Raw genomic sequence first — 27231 nt, forward strand, 5'->3', positions numbered from 1 at the left:
CTAGTTGCTTAAAAGCCTAGACAAACTTTGGTATTTTGTGTGTGTGTCTATCGTATATGGCAGTGACAAAATATAGTCTTGAAGAGGTTAACGTGAGAAGATGAGATAATAGATGTGGTAGACATTAAATTACGACATCTTATAGCATCGCCGAACAATAAAATTCTGTACAATATACGGAAAATACCACTAGGGAACGTGTTTATTAATAAATAACCACTATCTGCTACAATTTGCAACTTTTTCAAGTGCAGCTACATGTTACGGTTTTCGTTCGTTGACATCTTGTTTAGTCAGGAAGCTCATAAAATTTGCAACTGTTTCTGCAGCGTGGAGATTTTTGTGTGTACAATTTATGCGCCTCATTAGCTGAGCACAGCGACAGAAGAAGAGGCGGGGAAATACGACAGGAGCAGAGGGCAAGACACACTCATCATCATCATTAGTCACCGGTTGTGCGCGCCTAAAAATATTCCAAGCGTTTTGCATTTGCTCAAAGGCCAGCCGCCACGGCAGTCTCGCCCAGTCAAATGAAATGGTTTCGACGATGTTTGACATATTTCAACACTTTAACAAACGAGTGCGAGGGTGGAATAAGGCACACGTGGTCCTGGTCCTGGTCCTGTTGCTGCCGCCACTGCAGAAATATGTACATATATATAAGCCCGAGAGGAGATTTTTCATATTTGGAGGCACATATTTCAACGCCATGAGAAGAGATTGCAGTCGCTATGTCCTCGTGAGTTGTTGAAAGGGTTGAAGTGCCACATACCCGTACTTCCCTCAACCCAGAAAAAGGGAAAGTAAAAGTGCGACTAAGACTCAGGCTCAGCCTGTTTCTCGCATTGATTTTGTTTTGCTTTCGCTCGGCATTTTGGTGAGAGCTATGCTGCACGGTTACAAATTTTATGCCGAAATCAACAAATATTTAATACAATCTACCAACATATCCAACTATACAATAAACTTTTTAATTACTTTCTGCGTTATTTTATAAAAAAAAATTGAACTATTTATAGGACCGAGTACCGAAAGAACAACCAAACTGACTGATTCATTCCGATTTCCAAACGGGTTTTCTTCAGGTGTCTTTACCGGCTTTCCTTGGACTCATTTCATTTCCCCGCCTGCGTTTTATATTATTTTATGCCTTCCTTTTTATTTTTTGCTGTCTGTGTAAGGGCTCTGGCTGCTGTTGGTTCGGCTTCGCATCCTGCGTTTGCCTACTTTTTATGTGTTCTTATTTATTTGCGCTGCTTTGCAATTTCAAAAAGTGTTCGCAAAGACAGGCAACGAAGGCAGGACCAATGGCTTAGGGAAATGGCTGGCTGCTGGCTCTCCTTTCTCCGTCGACTATTCCGTGCCAAAAGAGGCTCGCGTGCTCGGCTGCCTTATATTGCGAAGCGGGCATAATAAATATTTGACGCTTCATAAATCTTTAAAGAGTTGCCAAAAGCAGGCGCTCACGGCTCGTTTCGAGTGCCTATCCAGTAGCCACGGGCCTTAATGGAATCGCTACTTTTCGCCGCTCTACGTTTATGCTAATGACTTGGCTGTTGCAATTGGAACCGGCTGCTGCGCAAATTTGACAACAAACAGGGCGGAGAACAAGAAATGGAGGAGGAATATCCACTTGGGAAACCCTTGCAAATTGCATGATGGGGATGCCTACGAAATCTTGGCCACAATTTTCACTTGCACTTTGGCCCGGAGAAGAGCCATTTTTGATTTCCCCAATGATTTGCATTAACATTTTTAGCACCACGCAGTTCCCGTCGATCGCTGTGTTTGGCAGCTCACCTTCGACCTTCCACCACCCCTTTTTACCGCCCATTCACACCCACGCAAACAGTCGCACACAGCCGCAGACAACGGTCAATCGATGAAGCGTAAGCACATTATGCGGGTTAGCTGAGCACAGGGTTTAAGGCTGCCTCGGAGCGCTCGCAAATGAACTATTGTTTATAAACTTCCCCACAAATCGGTTTGGGGCCTGGATTCGCATACAGGTTTTGTTTTGGCCTCAATAGCCCTCTGGGCATTTGGAATTTTCTTCATCTGGATATTATGTAATTAAGGCCCATGCCAATGCTTGCCATATGCAGGTTCATTGCTCTACAGATTAGATATTTTAGTATTAGTATTTTGTATCCTTATATTTCTTATTATATTATCAATTGGAGTAGTTTCTATTAGCGCATAAAGTATTTGAAATACTAAAGACAAATTAAACCAAATTGTAGATAATTTGTAAGGTCGATTATGTAATTAAGGCCCATGCCAATGCTTGCCATATGCAGGTTCATTGCTCTACAGATTAGATATTTTAGTATTAGTATTTTGTATCCTTATATTTCTTATTATATTATCAATTGGAGTAGTTTCTATTAGCGCATAAAGTATTTGAAATACTAAAGACAAATTAAACCAAATTGTAGATAATTTGTAAGGTCGATTCATCAAAATATATTGTAAATAGTACAAGTCAGTATACATAAATGAATTTCAAAATGAGTAGAGTAATAAGTTTGCGCTCCAAAAATATTTTTACCAGTGCGCCTTTCCCAGCTACCACTCCGCCCACCGCCCACAGCCCAACCCTTTTAGTTTCGCACCCCTTTTGCATCCCGCACACTTTCATATGAATGCGGCGTTCTTCTGCAGAACCTCGTTGCCGGCGACCCAGTTCATTTAAATTTGGCGTCGAGCCAAGTCAAGGCAGCGAGCCAAGCAATGAGCATTAAAGTTATGCTCGTAGTTGGGCCGGGTGGCAGCAGGGGTGGGGAGGGGAGGTGTGTGCCTGGCCAGGCGTTGCTTGTAGCTTTGTTTGTTGTTAAGTGTGTTAACAGGGTTTATGCTGCACACTCGCACAGACAAACAGGGGATCCTGCCTGCTGGATGCGGAGTGTAAGCCCACACATCCGTGAAAGACGGCTGTCTGCTCCTCCACTTCCACCTTCCACCTTCCACTTCGCCTTTCCCTTTCCTAGTCCTGGGAACTTTGTGTGGCTTATTAGCGTTCAGCTGCTGGCTTTAAAGTGGTTGAGACGCAGTGTGCTTTAAGATGGCACTCGCCATCCTCCGCCGTCCTCCATTGTCGTAGCTTGACAACTTCCGACAGCCGTCCATCCACATCCACACACAATCGCACTCACCAGCGCCACCCCCAAAGGTGCAGCCATTATTATTTTTGTGAAATAAAAACCGCAATTACCTGAGAGTAAAATATATGGCAGCCGGAGCAAATAAACCAGAGAGTGCGTTTGTGCCGGTGAGTGTGTGACATAAAGCAAACAATATGGCGACACGCAACACTAAACAGACGGAGGAGAAAAGGCTCGAGGAGGGGGAAGGGCGGCAAGAAAATGGGGCCAAGTTTCCCGCCATGTTGCTGCTGGGCTACGAGCAACAATGTTGCAGAACCTCGAGTGCACCAACATTAGTTTTGGTCGCAAATAAAAGTAAAAATAAGTGTAAAATTAAATTATACGAAAGCGTCGATGTGTGAGTGAAGAAGGGAACTCGCCCCCAGTACCTTCACCATTGAGACGCATTGTATTTCCCTCTGTTGCTTTCTCGCGTTAAGCACAAAAATTGAGTAACTGCACGTGAATGAAAATGAAAACAAAGCCAGAGGGGACTTGCTGCAGGACGAACGGTGGACGAACTTTCGCGCTAAAAACTTTTGCATTTCTTAACTAGTTTTTGCTATTGTTTGTTGTTTTCCCCCACTTTTTTTGGGGGGTGCACAAAATGCGGAAAATTAAATTGCCCCCGCGAGCGTTCGCCCGCTTTCGCAGGTCCAAAAACACGGAGCAGACAACACGCAGCCAAACAATAATTGAAATAAACACTTAAAAACTTTGACTGCAGCACTTTCTTCGTGCTTGGTCTTTGCTATTTTCCTTTTGTTGAACTGGAAATAGTTTTCGTTTTCTTATAAGCGTGCTACTTGCCGCACTCAGTTAAATTCTATAAAGCTGAAAAGACAGATTTCCTGACTGCTGTTAAGAGCAACAATGAAGAAGTAAGCACGCTGCATACTTCTGTGCGTTGTGGCACTCTAATTATACCTCTCGTGATTTAGAGACAATTACGTAAATATAATTAAGTCATTGAAGCATTTAAGCGAGAGTCAAAACGCAATAACAAGGACACAAAGAGCTCGCCGCAAATGAAGTTTTCGCAACATGACCTAGGGCGAGTTTTCGTTTTCGTTCTTGTTTCGGTTCGCAGAAGAAGAGACCGCAAACCATTCGGTATGTTTACATTTCGCACATATTATGGGCACCCCATGACCATGTGCTTTCTAATCCAGACCAACGAGTTTGTCAACGTCAAATTGACAAATAGCATCTCTTTGGTCACACACTGCTTAATTATAACGTATAATTATGTGGGATGAGATTAATGCCGGATCCTAAAAATGTATGTTTATTTAAGTCATAAATCGAAGCCATTAAACCAAAAGTGCCCAAACGCTGCTTATGGCAGATCAAATAATAAATATACTTTCATAAATAACTTTTATTTCTGTACCTTAAAACACAATAAATTATAAAACTGACAAGTTTTGAAACCCGTTTGATATTTCCCATTTTTGCGAATATCTAAACCACAAAAAAAATAACACATCGGATTAGCGAATAAAATTGTTGCTTCTCAACTTAATGAACAATGCAGATATGTATATATACATGACGATTTCTCTTCCTTTGGCAAGACCAATTACAAAACAGAAGATTAGGGATCTCTGGACTAAACCATCTCATATATACATTTGGACATATGAACTCATATAATTAGGGGACTAAGTATGCTTAAAGCAGCCAGGTAAAATTAAAATGTTGGTATTGCGGTTGCTTTTACGCGCTTTTTCTGCCACAAAGCTTCGTTAATTAATTTGATACTTTTTTTCTGCTTCCTTCTTGCGTTTCTAAATAGCAACAATTACTGCCAAGGAAACACATTGCAGAACCATTTTGTGGGCGTGGACCGATAACAAGGATCATAACATTTTCCTCTTTGTAGGTCTTTTGTTCTTGGTCATTTTTTATGAACATTCCATTGGCCGAGACTAAAAAGACGAAAAAATTAATATCAATTTTCGAGCTTTGTCTATGGCTAACAACCCTCTTTGTTGTTGCTGGATACCGCTGCCGTTGACGTAAATTGTAGATTATAATCAAATGTATTCTGTTCCGTTTTGTGAATTATTTTCGTGGCTTTGTACGCGACTGGTTTGGCGTAATTTTTTCATATTTTCATTGCGTGCCTTTGGGCTCTATGAATTTGTCCGTTGGCTAGCTTTGGCTATATTATATTAATAGCAATTACTCATAATTACTCGCTCTCTCCTGCATACTTCTCCCCGATTCTGTTTCCCTGCAATTAAGTTGATTACAACAGCAGTGACAGCCTTTTTCCCTTGTCTATATGTGTGTGAGGTGCACTGTCCCATGAAAAGGACTGTTGATTGTGGAGGAGTGCAAAACAAAATTAAAAAGCGAAAGGTTAGCTGGCTAGCACATGCTTATAAATCACAGAAGCTCCTTCTTTACTCTGTTTTCTTTCCCAACTGGCTTGGCTTTTCTTTCGCTTTCCACTCAAATTCAACTAACCGCCTCGAGGGCCGGGAAGGAGCTTTCGTATCTGGGCTGGGCATCTCTCGTGTGCGCTTTAAGTGAGGTTATTATTTTCGCCTTTCAGTGGCTCACACGTACACTCGGCATCTTTTCCTGATAATAGAACGTTTGGCCGCAAGACAAATTGTGATTCAGCCGATGGTGTTGGGGGAGCATTGCACTCGAAAATTATTTTAACCCAATGACTTCAAGTTCTGGGTTTTGTGATTAAAAATTTCAGTTTTCACGTGTGGGAGTAACTGTTTATAAAAACTGTGAATTCTTGTAATATTTATTTATTAACTTATTTTAAGCTAATTTAAAGTATAGAACTACAAGGTAACTGAGAACTAGGAGCATTAGCAGCTAAGGCCTTTCGCTCGTATTCTCGTAATATAATCCATATTATAAAGTACTAAAAACAAAGTCTTCTAATATTTCAAGCTATCATTTCTGACCCGAGAACCATATTTAGCTCGACGTCTAGCAGCCATTTTTTTTTCTAAGTGAAGAACGGCTCTCTATCTTCACTTGGATTACTTCCCTCAGGCCAACAATCATCATCAGTGTCAGCAACAGGAGGCGGATCCGCTGGCTTTTGATGCAAGCGGTAAGCGCGTTATCCCAACCGAATCCGAATTCGAAAGTGGGCTGCTGGGCGTGTTTTCCGTAATTGAAAAGCGCCAAAACGGCAAAGCCAAAAAGCTTCGTCTGGCAGCTACAAGTGGTGCTGGATAGACAAGTCAAGGACGCCCCGCTGCTGATTGACAACATATTCAAAAGCCAAATCATCGACCAATGCTGGCGCTAACGAGCAGAGCCTCAGAGGGCGGGCGTCATGTGCGAAAATTAATTAACAAAATTGCGTTTTAAAAATGTGATGCGCGCTCTAAAAAAAAGGCTGCAATTACCGTTAATGAGTTGAACGCCAAAGGCACCACCAAACGCATCTCCTCCTTGATTTTCCTCTTAATGAGCAAAGCCTTTTAGACATTACAAAAGTTTCGCAGCTTGTCTATTTTGATGTTTTCGTTCTTTCGCTACCCTTTTTTTCTGATGGGAAAATATTTTACTTCCTTTTGCACTTGACTTCTCTTTGACTATGGGGTCGTGTCAAAAAAGTGCACAAGGCACGCAACAAGTCTTGACCCGAACTTGGAACTTGGCCAAGCACCTTTGACGTGGCTCCTGGAAATTACCCTTTTTACGTGGCACATTAATTTCGAGCAGGTTCACTGGGTTCAGTGAGCAGTCAACCCCAAACACACCCACACACGTACAGCTCCACATTTGACCAGTTCATTGAAGCGATTTTGATGTCAGGTTCTTTTCATGGGAACTATTGCCAGGGCGAACAACCCCAAGAGTGCCACAAATGGCAGTAATGACTACCAACGCTTTGATTTCGACTTACAGCACTATCTGCCCATCCATCAGCATCCAGTTCCTGCTCTATTCTTTATTTTCCCTCCGCCGGTTTTGTCTCAATTGGTAAATGGAAGCCAATTAGTGGCCCGGCTGTGTGGCCAAGTGTTAAATTAATTACCTAATGGCTGCACTCTTGAATCGTAGCAAAGTTTGCTTATTGAACTCTTAAATAAAATGCACATGCAACTTACTCGCACTATTTGCCCATAGATATATCTGGACGCATTTGTGTGTTGACTTAATTATATTTGCAGTGAGGAAAAACGGAATTGCCGGTAATCAGAGCTGGAGAGTCGGTCGAGGCGAGCCAAGTGCTGCACAAATAGCCAGTTCAGGTGGTGCACGTTCTTTTTGGGTTAGAGTACGGGCTGACCCATGACAATGGCAGAGCAAATATTAAACTGCCGTACAAACATGCTATATGTGTTCACTGATAGAAAAAGTATGACCTATTGGCTACTGTTCAACTGCTCAAAAGGCTTTATGGGGTAATTTGTTTTGGTTTTAGAACTTAAACTTCCAAATCGAATACAAAATGTTCAATAAAACATAGCAGGCTCCAAAAAGAACAGTAACTTAACACTTTGATAGTAGGGGTTATATGCTCGAATGGAGTATCAAAAATTTAATGGAATTCAAACATGAAGTTCGCCAATTATTATTCAAAGCGCAACATTATATTAATGTGTTTTGAAAATAAGCTTTATTGTTTTTCTCTGAGTATATCGATGTGTGCGGTCAAGTCGAAGAAATCTTGACTTGACAAATCGAGTAATAAAAATGGCCCGTCTATCGCAGTCAATACAAGGAGACAACAAAAAAGGTCAGGCTTAGAGCATGATCCCCAAACGGGAAGAACGGTGCACAGTGTGTGTGAAATGTAAACTTAAATATTTTATGGCATTCAAGCAGGCAACACAAAGGAGAAAGTGGGAGGAAGGAACTGATGCCAGGTAAGTGCCGGTCGCACTGAAATAAAATTGCATACTTCATGGCGCAGGATGCGGCAAACACAGCGACAGCAACAAGGAGCACTGAGCAGAGAAAGGAGCCGCCTGCCAGACGTCTTTGTCAGCAGGCAGCGAAGAAATTCAATGAAATTTATTTACAGTTTAAAAAGTAGACAAGTGCCAAGGAGCCGGGAGCAGAGAGGATACGACTGCAATCGACTCTCGTGCGTGTCTGCATGGGTTTATTTAAAATTCAATTATGGCACACAATTGTCGACTGCTTGCCGCAGTGCCAAATGAAGCGGGTTGCTTGCGGATATAAAACGCCAAGATAGCCAAGATACTTATGGGACAAATGGAAAGAACGTCTGACTGGTATTCAAGTATATTGAAAATCCAATGAAATTGCTTACCAAATAGTTCAGTTTATATATATACTGTTCGTCGATCCTTACCTGCAACAAAAAAGAAAAATGAATAATTAGTTAGTCAGGATCTGGCCTTGGGTTGGCTTATAACTAGGACATTGGACAGTACGACGATTTTTGGGTTATCTAGCGGCACACAATATTAAATTTCATACGACCAAAACTAGATATGTAAGGAACACATTTTTCAAAATTATACATTCTAAACAAATCAAATTATGTAGAATTTATCTATAAAAATCAAGGTAATTAAAAAAATATTAAATCAGGAATATAATTATTTTATGATATAGATTTCCTTAATTCATTTAACGATGTACCGTTTTCAGGAAATTGCCTCATCGGATCATTTTTCATTTTTCAAGGTCAATCATCGACATTACGCCCCTTCAATCTAATTATAATTTATGTCATTGGCATACAGACGCCTAGAGACGCCATTTTCGCTGACTACACTGCTTGCTGCCCATAAATTTAATATTTCCCGAGCTTTCGATATCTGTATCACCATCTGCAGTAGCAAAAGCAAAGGAAGGGAGAAGCGCGTGTCACTGCGACACCCGAAATCTTGTTAAAGAAATCTCAATTATCAACTTTTATTGATTTGCATAGCAAACACAGAGCAGAAAATGGTAAGCAAGCCCACAGAGCTCAGTGCTATTTACGCTCCATTTTCCAAGCTTTTCACTTTCGTAGGAGAACGAAAAAATGCACGAAAACAATTACGATAAAAATGTGAACTCGGGGTCTTTTTCGACTCGGTTTTTTGTTTGGTTCTGCCTGTCCCATCTTGGCGAGATGAATGGGACTTTGGTTAGGTAACCTGCCATGAGACAAGCTTTGAGCACGGATAAAAGCAAATTATGATAACAATAAAGATTTAACTAGAGGGGAGTTTGAGTGGGCGGCGAGCGGAGCGCTGTCAAGTGGCATTTCCATGGTCCTGTCATTGAGAAATCGACAGCACAAAGGACCCTGCTAGAAGCAGGGACAATTTAAATAGACATTTATCTTCTGGAGCACACACTCTTATAAAAAAAAACGGGAAACACACGCACACACACGTGCTGGTTCCTATAACAAAATTACAGTGACTGCGGCTGATCCATGACGATAATGCGACTGACGATAATATGGGTATCCCCCAAAACGTACTACCGAGAAGCTGATTTTGTGAATGTTTGTCCCGAATTTTCTTACTTGTTTTGTTTGATTTTATTTATGTAAAGCAACAACAACCACCGAATCTTCCCACCGCCTATCTAGCCTTAATTTTTGTTTTCTTTTCGCGCTGCTTTTTTCCTCCTATTTTATTTTCTTTATAATTTTTAGCTTGGCAAATGTTTTTCAAAGCATAAAAATACTTCTACATTAACTTGTTTCAACACGCACTCAAACCAAAAGTTGTAGAACATTTTTGGGTTTGCTTTTAACGCTCAAAGACTTTTCGGGCCAAGAAAAACAGCAAGTTGCTCGAGAAGAGCGGCTTCAGCAACAGCAATAATAATCACAACAACTGCGCCGTGTGTTTATGGGCAAAATTCCCATTTTTAGGGGAAAATCTTGAAAAAGTTTCTATGTCTATCGGCTATATCAACATCATTTGCGTTAAGTGGTTGAAAAGCAAGCGCCGAAAAAGTTGGAACCTTTACGATTTGCCTAATGCGTTGGCCTATCTATCACCCCGAAATACAGCAAGTCGCCAGCCTATTAAACTGCAATAAAGCCATGCCTTGGCTGGCTGCCAAAATGGAGTACAGCAACAGTTAACCAGATTTTGGCTTTCCTAATTGGCTGCCTGTTGTTTGTTGCTGTTTGCCCGGAGGGCCAACACAAGAGAACAAACGGAAAAGAGAAACCTGAAAGAGAGCAGCAGGCGAAAAAAACTGTTGCATACTTATTGGAGGCACCCCTAATAACTTTTGCTGATAATATGTCGGTGTGTGTGGCAAAAATAAATAAAATACTTTTGGCAAGGGCTTTTTGTGGGAGCCCCTTACGTGCAGGGTCTTCTCCCCTTTGTCTATGAAAAAGAAAATAAAAAAGGGAAAGGCAGAAGCATAGATTTCGGCATATCGATAGCAAGCGCATTGCATATTTGCTTTTGAGCTCCCCAAACGGAGCAAGCTGAACACTTTTATGGCTGCTGGCAAAATTTATGATTTCCCCCTCTGCCTTTGTTAAAAAGGGATTTCGTTCTGTACAGCTCGTTACCTGGCTGTCCCTTCCGCTGCCTGCTTGTGCTTGCCACAATTTAAGCGCTTTAAAATTTGCATGAAATTCAAAGGAGACAGCAGCAGACCTTACCAAATTATGCCAATTAAAGCAAATTAACTAAGTGAGCACAAAAGCGTTTGCCAAATCCCGGTATCAAAGTTCAAAAGCTCGCCAATAGGAATTTAACTAAACAAAGTACTAATGAACTTGGGTTTATGGCACAGGCCGACTGGCTGGGAAAATTGATTTGCATAGCAACCGAAGCATGTGGCACAGTCAGCCAAATCGCAAGACACTCGCTAAGCAGTTTAACTATTTAGAGCAAGAGCCCGGGCTGAAGCCCCACTCACGGCTCCCTTTGGTCCTTGTGTGCCGCACTCCATGGCAACTACAGTTTGAGGTGCACGCCGCAGGCTGAAGTGTCAAAGACATGGCCGTCACAGGCTTGCCTGCTCACAAATGTTGACAAGCTAATGAAATGTGAGGTCCCAAAATTGATACACTCTGCAGGAAGACGATGATGAACTCCAACTGAAACTCACTCCACGAGGCTATTTACTGTGAAAAGGAGTCCCTAGCGACCTTTTTGGACGATGGGAGCTGGGTGCTAAGTTGCTGCTAGGACATTTGGCTATGCAAATCGAAATCATAATGAAATCAAGAATGGTAAGACTTCGCTGGTATCACTTAAATTTCTTCAGAATTGATTTATGTAGAGTCTATGGCAGGAACTAGTTTAGCAAGGAAAGCGCAATTCGTTTGTCACTTTGTTTTGCCGTTTTGTGTATATACATATTTCTTGGACGTGACTTTCATAGATTAGATATAAGAGAACAACCCCATAATTTAGTTGAGGTGAAGTTTCAATTCATACCACATACATTACGTCCATTCCAGGAAAGAAGATGGTATCACACTAAAAGAAAACGTCAAACGGAGGCATAAAATACGCGATTAATCGGCCATATCGGCAAATAGATCATACCACAAGGAGAATCGATTCAAAACTGAATACCAAAACAATTTGCCGAGGACATAGAAAGCCCCAAAGACATATGAGTGGTAAATCACATCAATATGTAACTCAGTCAGCAGCCAGTACCCAGAAAGGCAAAGCAGAGTGGAGCAACAACAGATGGCAAAGATGTTTATCTAAGAGCAATGGTCCAGGAAACACTTCCTCTACTCGCTGTCCCCCGCATCCACCCACATCTAGCGACCCCACGATTTGCTATGCAATTTTACACACTTGACCATTAAACGTAGCCATTGGGAGCAGTTTGCATAGCAATGAAGCAGAGACAGAGGCGTGTTTGAGTTCGAGGTCTGAATAGAAAAGCAAGGAGTTGGAGTCGGGTCAACTTGATGAAGAATGAATGATTACGTCAGACCAGAGAGCTTAGCTTAGGCGCCTCCCCGACGTCCAGCCAGATGAGGATGATGACGACGATGATGGCTAACCGCATTCAGGAGGTGTGTAGTTGACTGTAAAAACTTCAATGAATAAATTTTTCTCCTTCGAGGTTGCCGTAAAAAGCATAAATATGAGCCAGACCCACAAACAGGATACAAGGGAAATAGTAGCAGAGTAAATTGATCGAAATGAAAATGCTCATAAATTTGCATACGATGGGTCAAATATTGTAATTGAGAGATGGAATTTATGGACTATCTGATAAAATGTGAAACAATTTAGCTCCTTTTTGATTCCAAAAAAGGGGAAAGGTAACCCATTTAACGATTTAATCCCCACAATTGAATATTATACATGATAACACATCTTAAACTAAACCTTAAGACATTTAAAAATTGTGGTCAAATTAACGATTTTCTATATTATTAATTAAAATCGCCAAGAATATGTATACACAACCCTATTTGGTCAATTAAAGACCACCTTTGAATAAATACGGGAAACCCGTATTTTTGGCAAACTCTGTCTGGTCCTCCTGACACTTGACGATTTGTCATGTTGACACAATAAAACGTCAGAAGAAACTCCGAAACCAGAAGAACACAAATGGGAAAAAATGCCAAGTAGATTCTATGGAATTATGACAAACTGTCTCGAAAATGCTGAAAATACTGTTAACGTTTTGGCTCCGGAGCAAAGCGAGTTTGGACAAAGCATGAGGAAAAAATTATATGAACTGCAGCTCCTGCTTTTGTTGACTGACGAAAGGAAGAACGTGGCGTATGAGCAATGTCTGCTGATGAGAATGATGAAACAGCAGAAAATATGCCAGGGGGAGGGCGGCATGCGAATACAATGAACTTGAGTGGAGCCGCTTTGCTGGTCTGCCTGCATTCATGAGCATAAAAAATTGGCGCCGCATTTACACAGACAATCAAGCGCAGTCTTCACTTTTCCTGGCTATGAAAAACGGGAGAAAATCGCCTGAAAGGCAAAAGGCGGACCAAAGACGACAGGCGACAATGGCCGGGTTTCAGCCCTTTTTTGCTCTTTTCCTATTTCTGTGCCTCAGCCTGGCAATTGCACAACTCATCAAAAGTCTGGCCTCTGGACGGACTTGGTCCTGGTGTCTGCCATTTGCATTTATGCACATAAAACTAGCGGAAAATTTGATGTTGATGTTGACGAAAGGTGACAATTGTGCACCAGAACTGCATTTAATCAAGTTCAAACGAGACTTCGTTATGCCAAGGACCACAAATTAGTCATTAGCATGTGTTTATGCTCTGTCGCAGCTGAACTCAGTGCTTTTAATTATTAAGGGATACGATCGCTTGAATCAAAAGAGTGTTCTCCAAGTGAATGCATATTTTAGGGCACTAAATTTACCAACTCAACGTGGGCCTGACACACATTTCTGCGCTATAATAATAATTAGACAGGAGCCGGATAGACAGCGTCTGTGCTTATTAATCAACCCCAAGCAAGCGCACATGAAAGTGTGCTATGCAAACACGCAAAACTTTGCCCTGAACTTATTTTCAACAAATTAATTTTCCACCCACCAGAAAACAGAAAAGCGGGGTTCTCCGGGTTTGTTTGCCCAACTCTAGTTAATGAAATCAGTTGCACTCGCCCAGATTGCGAGTGTGTAAATTTAGTTAACTGCAAACTTCAGCCAACATTATGTCTGGCATCGATGCCGGTGGTTCTACCTGCCTGCCTGCTGCACCTTTTAAACATTTATATATTTTGCACCTACTTTTCCCCATTTGTTCGCTTCCGTGTTTTTTGGGTGCGTTGCAGCGCAATTTCCAGCTGCCAGACGCAGAATTTCCCCAGCCGCATACATCAAGCTGCGGGCAACCGAGCACGAAAATTTCCACCACCTCCGTCTGCGCCATACATACGCATATGGAAATGATGTCCGTTCGTGGCTTTGGTAATGTAAAACGTAGCAAATTGAGTTCATTTCACTGACGGACTCCTAGCAAGCAGAACTTATCATTAGTATCGCTTTTCAGCGCACCCGTGCCGCATGCCGAATGAAACCATCTCTCACATAGCACATACAGGCCAGTAAACAGAAGCGGGATAGGAATAGGAATAGCGGAATGGCGGATTGGGTACCGCGAAAGGAATAGGGATACGTGATCCTGGCGCACGTAAACATGTAATAATTACTTTGTTCTAGGTGTTTTCAACTCACTTTACTCCGCTAAAAGTTGTGGCGAAACTTTTCAAGCAGAACAAGCTGAGCGGACACTGCGAAAAAAACTGCAGTGTTAAGGAGACGTTTCAATCCCGAAGATAAGAGGAGAAATTACTAGACACGACCAGTTTATTGAAATAGTAAAATCGTACAGTGAGGAGAAGCGTATGTAAATGAAAAAATTGAAAGCCCAAAAAGGATTGTGTTTATTCCCTCAGTGTATGAAAAAGGCGAGTCCTGGTCTGACCCTGCTAAGCGAGTATTAGTGGAAATTTAATATTGCAATTAATACAGCAACAAAGTGTGCATCGCATATTAATAAGTTAGTTTGTCGCTTCTAGTTTGAGTGAGTGCCCGAGTTGGTCTCGGGCTTTGGCCTCTGCTCATATGCTCCTGCCAGTCTCCTAGTTTGGCAGTTTGCTAGTTTCCTGGCGTGCTAGTGCGCTCGTGTGCTTGGTGGATTAGTACACTGGAGGGCAAACATTTTGCGCTCGTAAAAGCCAAAGTTACAACCTCGCTAGTTGGCTTAGGGGGTTGAAGGGCGCGCTTGCTTTTAATGGCCTCCGCCGTCAGTCACCCATTCCGTCGCACATTCAATATTCATATTCATATGCTCCTGGTCGCCGCATTTAAGCTTTTAATGATTTCAAAAAAGTTCGGTTCGAAATAAAGGGAAAGCTGGAAGCGCCTTTGGATGCAAAAACTTTCCTCCTAATGCGCTTAGTGGTGGTCGTTTAACTGCAAACTTAATTCGCAGCTACACACATTTTTACTATTTTTTTTAAAGGATTTTTCTCAGGCGCCGCGTTGTTATTTAGAAGAAATTCTGGTATTTTTTATAGCTGCGAACGGGCGACAAAAACTATTTGTGCAAACAACAAAGAAAACTTGCGCTCACAAAAAGGAAAATCATCATCATCAGTTGCCGGAGGAGCGGGACCAGAAGCAGAAACAGGAGCAGCGTCAGCAACTACAAAAGCGCAACAAAAGCAATTTAAATTTAGCCAGCGGCATAGCTGAGCAGTGAATACTGAGAGTTGTCCGAGCGAACAAATTTCATTTCATTGCCGAGCGCGAAACGTTTTAGTCATAACTTTTTAATTTGTTTGTCAGCGACAGACGAATCACTACGACAAGCCAAGGCTCTGTGAAGCAGCGGAAAAATAACATTAAACTTGTTTCAACAAACATGGTTTACATTTTCCTTAAAGGTTTTAATTGCAACATCGACACTGCACAACAATCTTAGCATAAGTTGCGGACTCTCGGATTAGCGCAATCATAAGAGACCTCATCAGTAGAAATGAAATTTCGTCAGTGCCAAAAAGTGTGCTACGAAAATCGATTGAGGGCCGGATAAATCATAACAATGCTTAGGCACAATATGTCCTGTCCCCCGTCCTGGACCCACCCCCTTTGCACCCTGGTGAGCCGGCTCCAGCTTTGATCAATGCAAAAATTCTTGGTGTACATGTCTCTGGGGTTGATTTATCTATTTACTCGGCAGCCTCGTCATCAGGGATCCCAGAGATAGGACGGGCGGAAAACGGACTCCCTTTTGTAGCTGTCAATATTTAAAACGTTGTCCTGCTTCTGAGCACGCAGCTGCTGTCCCCTTCCTGCTGTCGTACCGCTGTCCTACTGCTGTAACACTGCGTGCTTAACAAGAGTTTATTGAATTTTATTTTCTCATCTCAATTTGATGCAAGCACGAAGCATTTTCTTTCTGCCTGCCCTCACTTATTTTGGGCAACATATTGCCTGTCCCACTTCTTGACATAATTTTTTGGGGAAAAGAGAACTTTGTCTCCGGTGCATTTAAATTTCAAATTGTTTTATTACCGGACGATCCCCAACACAGGAAGATAATTGAAATTTTGTAGTTGAAAATACTTTATACGCAGCGTAGTCGTAAATCGCTTATTACAACAAATGTTATGTATTTCAACGCACAGCTAAAACTTTTTGCCGTATCCGAGTCAAGTTTTTCGATTACGGATTAATGTAATTTTTTCTTCATATATATATATAAATATATATATACACTTCTGTTTTTTTTTTTTTTTTTAGCATGTTGACCCCTCCCGGAGCTCATCTAGTTTGTTTGACTTGTCGGCCCGGCTTGAAAGTTTGATGAATTTTTAAATTTAAAAAGTTTATTTGAGCGTTCGTAAGTTTGCCGAGGGCCGCCAGTTCTGCGGATTATTATTAGAAGTGCAGGCTGACTGACTTCAACACTTCAAAGCGAGTTCGTTGATGAGGTCGTGCCACTTGCGACCGCTTTTCCCACGAAGTTGCCGCCGTCCGGCTTGTTTATTCGAATCCCCAAGCACACTTCCTAATTTGAACAATTTTCTATTTGCCCTCGCTGCAGAATCTTTCATGTTTCATTGTCAATATCTTTATTTATCGTGCGGTTTGCAGGATTTGTTTCGCGGTCTTTATTAGCACCTAGGGGTTGTTTTCATGCGCCTCGGTTTCCAAGCTGTTTGCTCAGTCAGTTATCTGCCTTTGTTTCTATTGGCAAAAATATTTGCCACAACGAGCAGTACAGGTGGAAAAAGGGAAAAGAGCTTTGTTGAGCCATATAAATAAATACAAATACATTAAATTATAAATGTATTTCGTTTTTGCGATAATTACTAAAAACAAAACAGAGGTATTTGTTGCCCCACAACAATAATAATTACACACAGCCAATGCAAAGGAGATCGATGCGAAAAATATTTAATCACAAAATGCTTTCATGAACGAATGACTGCATTTAATGACGGCCACATGGAAAATCGCACGAAAATTAAGCGAAAGACTAAAATCAACATTTAAATTGGCTAATGGATAAGGGCAGGGGTGTTAGGTATTGTAGGGGCGTATGTTAAACAAAATCAATTACAGATAATTTAACGTGGACGGCTGGTGTGTAAAAAGGGGAAGCACATAATAGAGTCATTTAAGTACAGTTTAAACATTAATGAGGGTCGAGGGGTAATTGCAGTAGCAAAGCAAGGAGTTTCTGCCCACGATAAATCGATAATAAATGTGGCAGACGTTGGTCGTACGTTTTGCCAGCTTGGCTGTTAGAATAACTAATGGAACAAACATACGCACTTGGACACCTAACACAAAGGGTACAGGACACGATGGGCGATACGCAGCACCGTACACGGAGCATTGTGGCACTATAGACTTACAGCACATGGCACGTTTGTTTCACTTGTGTCCACGGCTTGGGAAATACAACTGAAAGCGGAGCAAGAGGGTCAAAACTGGCCTTTATTTTGCCAGAAGTAAGTGACGTGGAGGTACAACTTTATGCCTTTCGCGCTGCAGTTTGCGCCAACAAATTGCAGCGACATTTCAACGCCAACTAATCAATATGGACGACATGTTGTCGACGGGGGAGAGGAGGCCAAAAAGCGGGAGTATGCGGAGGTGAACTAAAACAGTTGGCCAGGACAAATCGTAAGTGCTGGCCAAACAATTGCGGTTAAGGCTCTTCTTGAACGCGATAGTTATTACTGATAAAATAATAAAACCACTCAAACAGCAACTATAATTCTACTACATTTTTTATGTTTTTGCTCTTCTCGAAATTTACAAACTTCTAACCAAGTTCAGATTAGGTCCATTAATTTGTGTCGAATTCCTGATCCGAGGCTCATTTGTATGCCAGTCAGCTGGTCGAGCGGTTGCACTTTATTTTATTGCGCGCAATTTACTCACAACCCAAAAGCGACCCTTTGGCAGACGTGGCCCAATAAGAAAGGCCTAAGAAGCAAGGCAAGAAAAAGGGTCAGTTTTCTATACCTATATATAATTGCACATAATTGGCATTTAATTATCCCTCAATTCACACTCTCACAGAGGAATGAAAAGCATTGAAAGTCAGAGCCCCTTCGATTTACGCAAATAAAATCTTATTTTTTATTGTTAAGCACGATGTAGGTAAGGAATAAAACTTTTCCTAGTGTGAACACATTTGCAATGCGAACAACCCGGATTGTCCAGAGAGAAATTATCAATAACTGTAAAATTGGTCTGTGAAGATGTATTATATTAATTTATTACTAGCTTAATAAGTCTTAATACTACGTAATTTATTGGTAAACAAATCAATCAATAAAATCTGAAATACATCTACAAAAACAACGACAACGACTAGGAGCACGACAACAAATGAGGAAAGGCAACAAAATGAGCTACTGCGGTGAGTGATGAAAAATTCGGTTATTAGGAATTAGTGAGCATGAACGAACTGTAAGGTTTCCAAAACGTCAGGCAATGCATGAGAAAAAGTGTTAGTGGGCAACGGTTACTATCTACATCTCGATAGGTAAATGAGTAGAGGAAAACTCAAAGAAAACTGAGGAGAGAGTTGTTTTATAGAGTTTTTTTTACTGAACACACAAACCTTTTTAGGAGAAGATAAGTGTAGTGAAGTTGGCGATGGCATAGAACAATCAGAAGATGCAGAACTGCAGCCGCTGCTGGCGCTGCTGCAGCCCCGAACGCTGGCCAGTGGTAAGTGATGGGGCATAATCGGCAGTGGTTGTGGCCCCAGAAGGGAGGATATTGTACCACCACCCACTGCAGCGCCAACATTACCGCCGACGGCGCTCAGGACTGCATCCGCCACTGCCTGCGGCTGCTTCTTAGTAGTAGTGGTAGTAGTTCTAGATACGGCTGATAGATTAACTGTATTATTTACATTGTTGGTCGGAGTGGTGGCCGCCGAAGTGGGCGTGGCCGCGGTAGCGAACATAGCTGACGAGGCCACCGCCGCCGCCGGAATGATGGTCAATGGAGTGCTCGGCGCCGTGAAGAACTGTGTCGGCACAGATACAGGAACCGGACCTGCAATCGGTCCGGAGATCGCGCCCGGAATCTGGGCGGCTACCGGTTTGGTAGGCGTGGCGGGGGCGGTGGTCACACCTACAGCACTGTTCACCTGAAGCTGCATATACGTCTGCAGCATGGCCTGTGCTTGAGCTTGAGCCTGGGCTTGGTAGTGGAACTGCTGCTGCAGTTGTTGCTGATGCTGCACTTGCGCCTGCTGTTGCTGTTGTTGCTGCTGGGCGGCAATGGCTGCAACCTGGTGGTGAAAGACGGCCGCCTGCTGCTGCTGTTGCTGCTGTTGGTGTTGTTGCTGGTGCACCTGCATGGCCTGATAGGCGGCGGCTGAGGCTGCCGAATGCTGCGGATGCTGATGCGGATGTGGATGCGGATGCGTGGACGGCGGTGCGTGCAACAATTGCATTTGCTGTGCGTGGTGGGTTTAGATTATTTGTTGTATTTGGTTTTGGCGAGGGTTCTGTTTTGGTTTCAGTTTGGTTTTTGAATTGGATCTTCTGTTTCCCCGCAAATAAAAAACAAAACAAATCGGAACCAACTAAAGTGTGTTTGGGATGTACTGAATTGTTTCGATATTATTCGTCTAAAATTATAAACCGTGTTTCGTGGGCTGGAGAAGAAGTGAGCTAAAGAGAGTGATTCGAGAGTTGAGGTTTAGATAAAGAAATCAGGTGAGAGCGATAGCAGTGATAGTTTTCAGCGAGCGCTACCAGTGGATAGTGGATAGGTAAAACTACAATTAGAACCATAGGCAGAGAAAGACCGATACAGAGAGACAGTAACAGAGACAGAAGCAGTAGCACTAGCACAAAGATTTGGCCAATTTGTAAAAGATCTAGGTCCGCTCACAACGTGGTCACTTGAAAGAACAGCTTAAGCAAAGAAGTTGTGAAAGTTTATGTGACCAAATCATGAGGTGAGCTTCAGCTTCGTTTAATTAGATTTTAATGTCAATGGTTTAGCTGGCAACAGAATCTAAAAATAACCTATATACACGATCGCAGAGGAAGGCGTAAAATAAAGTATTAAAAGTAAAACTAGTTCCCCAGATAAAATAAAAGAATTAACTTAAGTACAACTTAAAAGTAAAGATTAATTCAATCTAACCCCATTGACATTAAAAACTTCTGAAATTTTCCGAAATATATTAGATAGGCTAGCAATATAGATTAATTATGGCAGAGAAAGTTAAACAAAAAAATAATTTTAGGCATATAATTGGCTTTTTGCATAGTAAACTGTACAAGTTTCATATATATTTTTAGTTAGTAGAACTGTTGCCATATTGTTTTATCAAGATTATTCTGATATCGAATTCATACTCATTTTGTTTGACTGTTAGTTTAGCGGTTCTAATTTTTCGATTCGATTTTTTGATGATCGAGTGAAGATTCGGTAGTTTGATTTTGGCGGCGCTTACCATTATTAAATCTTGTATAGGGGAGGATTCGGCCGAATCGGATGCAACGATCTCGTTCTTTACCGTAGCTGCTGCTCCTGCCACTGACGAAGCGGGCGGCGGTGTGGGTGTGGCGGGGGCGTTGACGGCAAGCGACGCTTGAGAGCTGCTGCTGATACTGAGCGCTGCAATCGCTGCTGACGCCGTGTTTTCTGTTAACGCAGCAATGATGACAGTTTTATTGGCAACAAATGTTGATTAAATTTCTCCGCTTCTAATTTTAGCACTTGGTTGTTACTCGAGAGCTTTTACTTTTTGGCGCGTTTGAAGTATTGGATTTTTTATTTTTTTATTTTTGGTATTTTCTTGACAGGTTTTGATTTTAAGGAAATTGCACAGGGTTTGTTGGTTTTTGTGATTTGGTGAATATATGATCTCTGCTTATGGTTTCTATATAATGCCAATTGAGTTAGTTTTCGATATTTTTTGTTTTACCAATATTGTGACGTAAAGCTTTACGCAAATTGTTGCTTCGCTAATTCGATGGACAAAACAATCAGCTAACACGATTTTACTTATTTCTTTTATTTTTTTTTTTTTTTTGATTTTGAGCGTATTTTAAAGTGTTATTAAAAATGTTAATATGCTTAATATCACTACTGCGGTTGAATAATATTTTAGACGTTCATAAATATGTATTTAGAGATATGAAAACCGTTTAAAGATTGTTTGAAGTTGCGATTGATTGTAAGATGATTGTAGATTGTAAAGACCGCTTTAATTATTTTTAAGCCTTAGAGTTTTTTGGATTAGAGTGGTTGTCTTAGAGATTGTCATAGAATAGAGGTTCGATTTAAGATCTGTAAAGTGCCTAGGCTAGAAAAACTTTTGTTTTTATAAATATATGATGTAGAGAAGAATGTATATAAATCCTATATTACGCGCGTAGGCGCTATATCTGATGTGTATATGAAATACGCTAATTTCGTGTGATTGTCAAAACGCGATTTCTTGTCGATCGAGGCATTGATTAGACCCGGCGATCCCACTTTAAACCTATTCCCTTAAAATCGTTAACCCCTTACTGTATGATAGAGCAGTCGAAGCTAGGAAAATCGGTCAGTGGTTATTTTCCAAGTCGATTGAAAGTGATTGAGATTGAGATAGTCTCTGATTGACACTGCTTGCTTATAAACTACAAAATTGACTTTTCTATGCCTTCATACAACCGTTGTCAGTAGGCAAATGCAGGATTTAACTATTTAAAATATGCTACTCTGCTTTACTTTCGGGTTAATTTGGGGGCTGGTTTGATTGTTGAGTAGCATTAATATGTATATAACTATTCCTTCTACTTTTGTTTGATTTCTTTCTTTTTCTGGAAATTCTTTCAAGTGCTTTCTAATTGTTTGTTTGCCGTCCTTTGATGCTGATATGTAGCTATTAAACGGATTTTGTATGCTCCTTGTAAATATTTATACATAATTTTCAATTTAACAACCTTTGCATTCTTTCACTTTTCTATCGTCGTTACCTTCGACTTATTTGCCTATCACCTTTTCCGATTTCTTGTTCGTGCAGTTTTTTTCTGTGGTCACCTTTATTTATTGATTTCCGGCCACCTCTATATAGAGTTTAAATTCCCTTTTAAATTACGCTCAAAATTAACAGCAGAAGATCCAAATATATATTTTGATTCATAAATTGCTATAAAATTTGCAATTCTTTCGTGTATGTCTTAACAGGATCTGTTTTTGTAAATATCTCTTTATTACACTTAGCTCGTATATATAATTTAAAATACTGCTTCGTACCGACTGGAATTTTGTTTAGCAACAATTCACCACTTTTGTCTGTTTCTTGTTTTGTGCCTTTCTGTATTGTTTTACTTTGTTATTACTTTGTTTTCTTCAGTTTTAATTTCTTAATGAATTCTATTCGGTAGTGTTGATGGCTGATGGGTTTTTGGGCGGGGCGGGTTTCGGAGAGGGATTGTATTGGGCTAAGAAAAATACCACGAAGTACGTACGGAGATTGGTTGCCTTTAGCTCTAGTTTTATTTCATTTATGCTGGGACTTGTCAGTTTCTGATTGCTGGTCAATAGATTTGTAAAATTTGTGTAATTATTTTCTTGTGAGGTAAATGGCAGGAAATAAAATCGAATTCATATAAATAAATGGAATCAAATTGGAAAATTTTACTTTCGCATATTAATCTTGCCAATTCAAAGCCAAACATGAAGGTCCAAGAAATCGAGGAAATAAGCCATATGAAGTGAATATCAATACAAAAACGAAAAATGGCACTGCACAAAATAAGAAACAACAAAACGAAACACAATGGACGTAAATATTTAATAATAATTTACTCTTATTACCAATTAAGTGTCGAGTCAGAGTCGTTGAAGTTGGATGTAGAATGAAGTTTTTGGTTTTTTTTTTATTGTGGTGAGCTCTCTTGATTTTATTTTCAATAAATATTTTTGTTTGGTTTATTGCTGTCCTTGCGGGTCTTGTAATTATGGCTCTGGAACAAAGGCAAAAAAATCAGGGAATATTTTGCGATTCTGAATATCTTGTGCTCTATTGTACGCTTCAAGTGTGTAAATAATTTAACTTTTTTATGAGACATTCTTTACAACTTTTTGTGAGTTGTGAAAAACACGTTTTAAGGCGGAGAGGCAAGCGGGAGCCCCTGGGTCTCTCTCTCTTTCCCTAGATTCTGTTTAACACGCACGAAATTTCTTCAGCGTTACCGGTTTGTTGTGCCGCTGTTGCTTTTCTTCTTGCTGTTGAGTCACACAGCCGCCCGCTGCAAAAACAGGTAAGAAGCATGGAGAGAGTTCAAGCCCGTGAAACATTGCGTGGGCCGATCGCTGTCTCCCTAGCACTCCGCCAACGTGTAATTGCAAAAATAAAAATAAACTACGGGAATTATATGAAAGCGTACTTAGTACGCCAACAGCAGCAGCGACAAGTGGCCAAGAGGATGGCGTCTATGCTGACTACGGCTGATTGTGTGCGGCCTATTGGAACGCAAGCCATAAGGTTTTATGGCCAGAAGTAGACTCGAGTCGGAGCTAACAGAGAGGAATACGTTTGCTTTTTTGCCTGCTATTTTGTTTTTCGTCTTTCTTTTTCGGTTTTTGTTTCGTGTTTTCTTTCCTTTATTTTCGTTTTTATTTTTTTTCCCGATTTTTTTGTGGGCTTGCAAACACAAAAACGTGTTTCTTTGTTGGAGACGCTCTTGGTTTTGCCGGTTCTGATATGTCTTAGCCTATGTCTGGCTTAAACGTAGAGAACAGAAAGACTGATGATGGCTCAGAACTTGTTGTTGCCAAGGCCTATAGGAAATATCAGCGGTCCAAGAATTGGAGAGCGGCTCTCGAGCAACGAACTTTTGCCAGCAATTTTTGGTTCGCTTTGCTCGTGCTCGTTCTTCGCTTATTGTTAAATTATTACGTTTGTGAGCACAAAATATTCTTTATTCTGTTATGTTCTTGCTGTTTATTTATTTTTTCTTACATTTCAGAAAGCGCAAGGTGCGATAAAGACACTGGGAAACGAAAATTAAAGTATAGTTTTATATTTGAGGATTTTTTTATTTGATTGACACGCACGAAAAGTGAAAACACCACGAAGCCGGAAGTCGAGTCGATTTTACTTTTCAATTAGTGAATTTTTGAAGCTTCGATTAAAATATTCTCGGGGACTGGGATCTGGACTGATGTGATCTGTTCGAGTCGGGCACTGGATGCGAACTGCGCGTGTTATTTTCTTTTTATCATTATCCGCGTGCTGTTTGCGAGGCGTTGTTGCTGCTGTTGCGGCTGTTTTCGATTTGAACCCGACTTTGATTTGGATATTGAAATTCGTCAGTGAGTGGAGAGTGTGTGAGAGTGTTCTGGTGCTGGTTGTGGCTCCTGCTGCCGTGCTGTTGCTGCTGCTGCTGATGGTGCTACCAGAGGTGGTAGAGAGGATGTCGCTGGCGTTGGCGGAGGCGTGTGGCGGTGGTTGGTTTGGGACGTAGGCAGCGACGGCAACTGCGACTGCGACGCCAACTTTCAATGATGGCTGAACGGAACGAAACCGGGGAACAACGTGGGCTACCGACCTGATGCTACTGCTGCTGTTATACTAGGTGATTCGATTCGATTCCTATAGAGAGCCAACGAGCTGAGCGGCGGACAGAGTTGGAACGGGTTAAAGCAAAGACTGTACGAAGACTGAAGTAAGAACGAATGGCATTCTAAGGTAATATACCTTTTTGTTTCGGAGTCGGACGCCGATTCCTCTGCCGCAGCTGCAGTCGCTGCCGGGATTGAATCTGTTGCTGCTGCGTCGGCAGCGGCAGAACAGCGACGAGTGCTAACCAAAATAAAGCAACAGTGGGCCCATGAACCGGACTCGGGCTTAAAGAACGAACGCGGCCGATACGAATGGTCACGAAACGCTGCCGGAATCGGCTGTCGTGAGCAGCATTTCTCCTCTTCGCAGCGAAGACTCCGAAAAAAGGCGGTATAAAAACGAGTCATCAGTAGCACACCTTTCAGGCCTTCTCCTGTTCAGCGACTCGCTCTCACTCTCTCAGCCGTTGTTCTCCTACCTGATGGGTATAGTTCGTCGTCTCGGTGAATTTTTCAGGTGCGCAATTAACAAATAATTACTTTCAGCGGGTCACAACGAGCACTTATACGAACTTTTATAAGAATATATGTATATATGTATATATGTATGTATGTACATAATGCTATATATAGTTCGAGCCTATCCGTATAAGTCTTTTGAGGATCGCAAGTGGAGGTGACCATTGGGAGGAACTACCCGAAGGATGTCTCCCAGATACCCCTTATTTTTAGTTTTTGTTCTTGTAACGCCAATTGTTGCAGTAACATTACTGGCACACACATACACACACAAAGGCAGGACTCACGCACACGAACACTTCTACGTGAGACAGCAAATGCATGCGCCATGCGTGTGCGCCACCCAAACGACAAAGGTGCAAGCGAAAGGGCCAAAATGTTCGAGCGAGAGGCAGACAGCTACGAGAGTACCAAAAAAAAAAACGCCAAAACGACGTCGGCAGCGAAATCAACGAGAAAATAATAATTGTTACACCTGCTTCGGAAATGTGGCAAAAGAGGGTGGCTCAAAAACACCCCCACAACACCGAAGCTCGCTCGGCATTCAGGTGAGCATTTGCCACCCCACAAAACGTAGCGGGAAACACCGAAGTTCGGAAAAGCGAAAAGCTCGGCCAAGGCTGACGAAGCGAAAGCGAACCGGAAAGCCGAAAAAATCTTTCCCGACGTACACCAGCCGACGGCGACTCCGAACGTTGGCAGAGCGCATGACGCCAAGGTGAAAATTATGCGTAGGTATGCGGGTTTGTAAGTGTGCTTTCGGCAGTTTGTTGGAGGGTGGCAAACCCCCAAATGAGGGGAAATTGGCGAAAAGAATTTGTTGTGAGGGGTAGTTTTATTTAACAGTAAGCTGCGGGGTTACTATCGACTGTTAGGTAAAAGCCCTGCTCAGAGCTTTCTGATAAGACGAGAATCAGATAACATTATCCTCAGCTGGTTGTTCATACCAAATCGCTTCGAGAAAAAGATTAGGCTGTTAAACGAAACAATTAGAGAACGCGATAAAAGATCTAGCTGTAACGTTGTAAAATAATAATTCAAGCTTCTAAATAATTGAGCGGAAAACATTTATAAATGCATTTTTTTTTTTTGTATTCATACACAAAAACTTGGGCAATTATTGCGTCATATAAACGAACGACGATATAACTTTATGCTCAACTTCTTCTTACATAATTTTAAACGAATCAATCAAGCATTGCATTTTAATAACCTAGATTTTGCCCGACGAGTAAATCAATGGGTTGATCATTTAAAAAGCAAAGAGAAAATAATAGTCATCAAAACCCTTAAATTTTATGAGCTCAAAACCCACCTCTGAGGATGTGCAAAATATAATCACGCACACAGGCTAAATCGTTAATGCACTTTATCTTTCACCAGTATGGAAATGGGACGATTGATTTGGAGGGGGAATAAAACGATATCTCATTTCTATGTTTTAACTAATAACTGTATATTTTATTTACAGTACTTGCTCGATTTTTATAGGGACTTTTGAACGTAAAGCAAATCAAGGGATTTAGCTTTGTCAGCTGGTTGGTTCGGCGTATCATCAGCCCCTCCGATAGAAATAACGTTTTTAGAGGAGCGTTAAAACCGGGGACGGAGCAATGGCTGTGTGCATAAAAATCGTTTGGTTATTGTTGCAGGCGGCAGTTGCGGCTATATCAACGACAGGGGTCACAGCAACAGCATTGGCTTCAGCATCGTCATCGATGACGGCGATGAGAGCTGTTGTAGTTGTAAACGGTTTATGGGATTTACGCGCAATTTACTGGCAACTTTCATTGCTCTGCACTGGGCAAGATATTTTAGGTGAATTGGTAAACCTATTTCTTAGATGGAATACTTTCTACATCCACGAGCCCACTTTCATTTTTTATGGTATTTTCTATTTATGGTATTTTTGTTCTATATTAGTTTTAAATCCCATTCTGCAAGGAATTAATTCGATTCCAATCTGATAGAAAATGGAGTGCCTTAGATAAATTTCTGCCGGTGTACTTTTTGTACACAGGATCGTGGGGACACATATAAAACAATATGCGCCCCAATCTAA

The 27231-nt window shown here is 41.3% G+C and overlaps 1 protein-coding gene across 10 annotated transcripts in view; it reads right to left on the reverse strand.

The window, feature by feature from the left end:
• LOC6539060 (polypyrimidine tract-binding protein 1) overlaps positions 1-27231 on the reverse strand; it is a 130490-nt gene that overhangs the window by 56292 nt on the left and 46967 nt on the right. For 2 of the 10 annotated variants that reach the window (XM_039376655.2, XM_015193706.3), the window contains exon 1: positions 8416-8434. The exons of 6 other annotated variants lie outside the window; for them this stretch is intronic. Coding sequence is in view for 1 of the 4 variants with exons in the window: in XM_015193704.3 (XP_015049190.1) it covers positions 20545-20547 (3 nt within the window). In the remaining 3 variants the exon portion in view is untranslated. Of the gene's footprint in view, positions 1-8415; positions 8458-18981; positions 19534-20544; positions 22618-22901; positions 23051-24048; positions 24758-27231 lie in introns of those variants that run through there. 2 more of the 10 variants (XR_005561761.1, XM_015193704.3) reach the window with 2 other exon arrangements.

Source organism: Drosophila yakuba, chromosome 3R (assembly GCF_016746365.2).
Source record: "Drosophila yakuba strain Tai18E2 chromosome 3R, Prin_Dyak_Tai18E2_2.1, whole genome shotgun sequence".
Taxonomy (NCBI): domain Eukaryota; kingdom Metazoa; phylum Arthropoda; class Insecta; order Diptera; family Drosophilidae; genus Drosophila; species Drosophila yakuba.